At 45.6% G+C, this 1959-nt stretch overlaps 1 protein-coding gene across 1 annotated transcript; it reads left to right on the plus strand.

Annotated features, from left to right (window-relative positions):
* The first annotated feature begins 587 nt into the window (after positions 1-587).
* Positions 588-1112, plus strand: LOC138884906 (uncharacterized). Its single transcript, XM_070165770.1, has one exon. It carries the CDS (start codon positions 588-590, stop codon positions 1110-1112), a length of 525 nt encoding a protein of 174 aa, XP_070021871.1.
* The last annotated feature ends 847 nt before the right edge of the window (positions 1113-1959 follow it).

The raw sequence follows: 1959 nt of genomic DNA on the forward strand, positions 1-1959 counted from the left end.
AGATAACGTGTTAACAACACATACAATCCTAAGGTCGAGGAGACCAATCTCATTTCGAGGATTCAATTAGTGACAACCACAATGAAGGGAATGATGCCATGCCGGTCCATAATAGATGATACCCGCGACATGTTCGGGAGGCAACTCCCGATGATGCTGAGGAGGTACACGTTGTTGATGCGGTAAGGGTCCTACAGGAGCAACAAGCGATCATTCTCGGCCATCTCACACGGCAGGATAAGGTTATGACAGAGTTGAAGCAGGCGTTATCGGGGGCTTCCAATAACACGAATAGATGAGATCCAGTTCTTCCTGGCACTCCCACAGATCAAACAACACAGAGGGTTGATAACAACACCCCGAGGGGCGAGGTTGGTTCCGATGGAGCAGGGGGGACTGGATCCGGCCCCAATAATGAGAACGATACCTTCAAGAATGAACTTTTATGGTATATGAGAAAAATGAACGCCCGCATGGACTAAATCCCGGGAGCACCACCAGTGCTGAAAGGACCGAACTCAAAGAAGTATACTCAGTTGTCGTACAAATCAAGCGCGGCACCAGAATTAATTTCGAAGCAATTTAAAATGCCCGACGTGCCAAAATATGATGAAACTTCATACCCCCAGAAGTATAGTACCACCTATACAACGGCGGTGAAAGGGAATGATTTAGCTCCTCACGAGATTGAATCTGTTTTGCTGAAGAAATTTGGAGAGACTCTCACGAGGGGAACTTTGATGTGGTATTCGCTATTACCCGAGCATTCCATAGATTCCTTTGAGATGCTTGCGGATTCTTTTATTAAGGCTCATGCCGGAGCCAGAAAGGTGGAGGCTCGAAAGAATGACATATTCAGAATTTCACAAGGAGAATCTGAGTTTCTACGAGAGTTCGTTACCCGATTCCAAAAGAAAAGGATGTTGCTCCCGACTATTCCAGGTGAATGGAAGGCTGAAGCATTCACCAAGGGACTGAATTCGAGAAGTTCAAACGCTTCTAGGAAACTGAAGGAAAGTTTACTTGAGTTTCAAGAAACGACTTGGGTGGATGTCCACAACCGGTACGAGTCAAAGATAAGGATCGAAGATGATCAGGTTGGTTTCCCGTAGTTGGCAAAGGGGCGGGAGAAGAACAAAGAAAAATTAAAAGATGATTTTGAAACAGACAGACGGCCTTTGAGGGGTCGGTTTTCGCCATATGAACGCACTGAAGGGCGCAGCAGGGGCTTCCGGTCAGTAGATAGGTTTGTTACCACAGAAGGACTAATCGTAGTCGGAACAATAGATCTTTGCAAGACAAAGAAGCATCAGGTACGCAGTATCCTTCCTACCCCAGGCTATCAGAATGCAATTTTAATGTCAGCATAGTAGAGTTGATATCAGCTATAAGAAGCATTAAAGAAGCACGATTTTCGAAGCCGATGAGATCCGATCTCAGTTAGAGGGATCCCAACTTGTGGCGTGAATACCATGGGATGAATGGACACCGGATAAGGGACTTCCAACATCTCAGGGAAGAAATGGTGACACTGTTGAAGAATGGTCATCTCAGAGAATTCTTGAGTGACTGGGCTAAGAACAACTATGGTCGCAACCGGGACAACGCAGAACCTCCGAAAGTAAGGGAAGATCCCCCGTGCCATATGATTAATATGATCTTCAGGGAGAATGAGATCAACGGTGTCACCTTCTCGGCAGCAAAAAGGACGAAAATATCAATAACCCATAGCAAGAGACTCTAGGAAGTTGTCGAAGACGACATCACCTTCACGAAGGAGGACACAAACGGATTGCTACTACCGTACTACGACGCACTGGTAATTTATTTAAATGTGCTAGACTTTAAAACTAAACGTGTTCTAGTAGATCCAGGAAGTTCGGCCAATATCATATAAAGGAGAGTATTGGAGCAAGCTAAACTCACCGGAAGCATCATTCCGGCTACAAAACTCCTCGC

Source organism: Nicotiana sylvestris, chromosome 2, assembly GCF_000393655.2.
Source record: "Nicotiana sylvestris chromosome 2, ASM39365v2, whole genome shotgun sequence".
Classification (NCBI taxonomy): Eukaryota; Viridiplantae; Streptophyta; class Magnoliopsida; order Solanales; family Solanaceae; genus Nicotiana; species Nicotiana sylvestris.

Excerpts from the sequence above, each read along its gene's own strand:
- LOC138884906 (XM_070165770.1), top strand. The coding sequence starts at position 588 with ATGCCCGACGTGCCAAAATATGATGAAACTTCATACCCCCAGAAGTAT.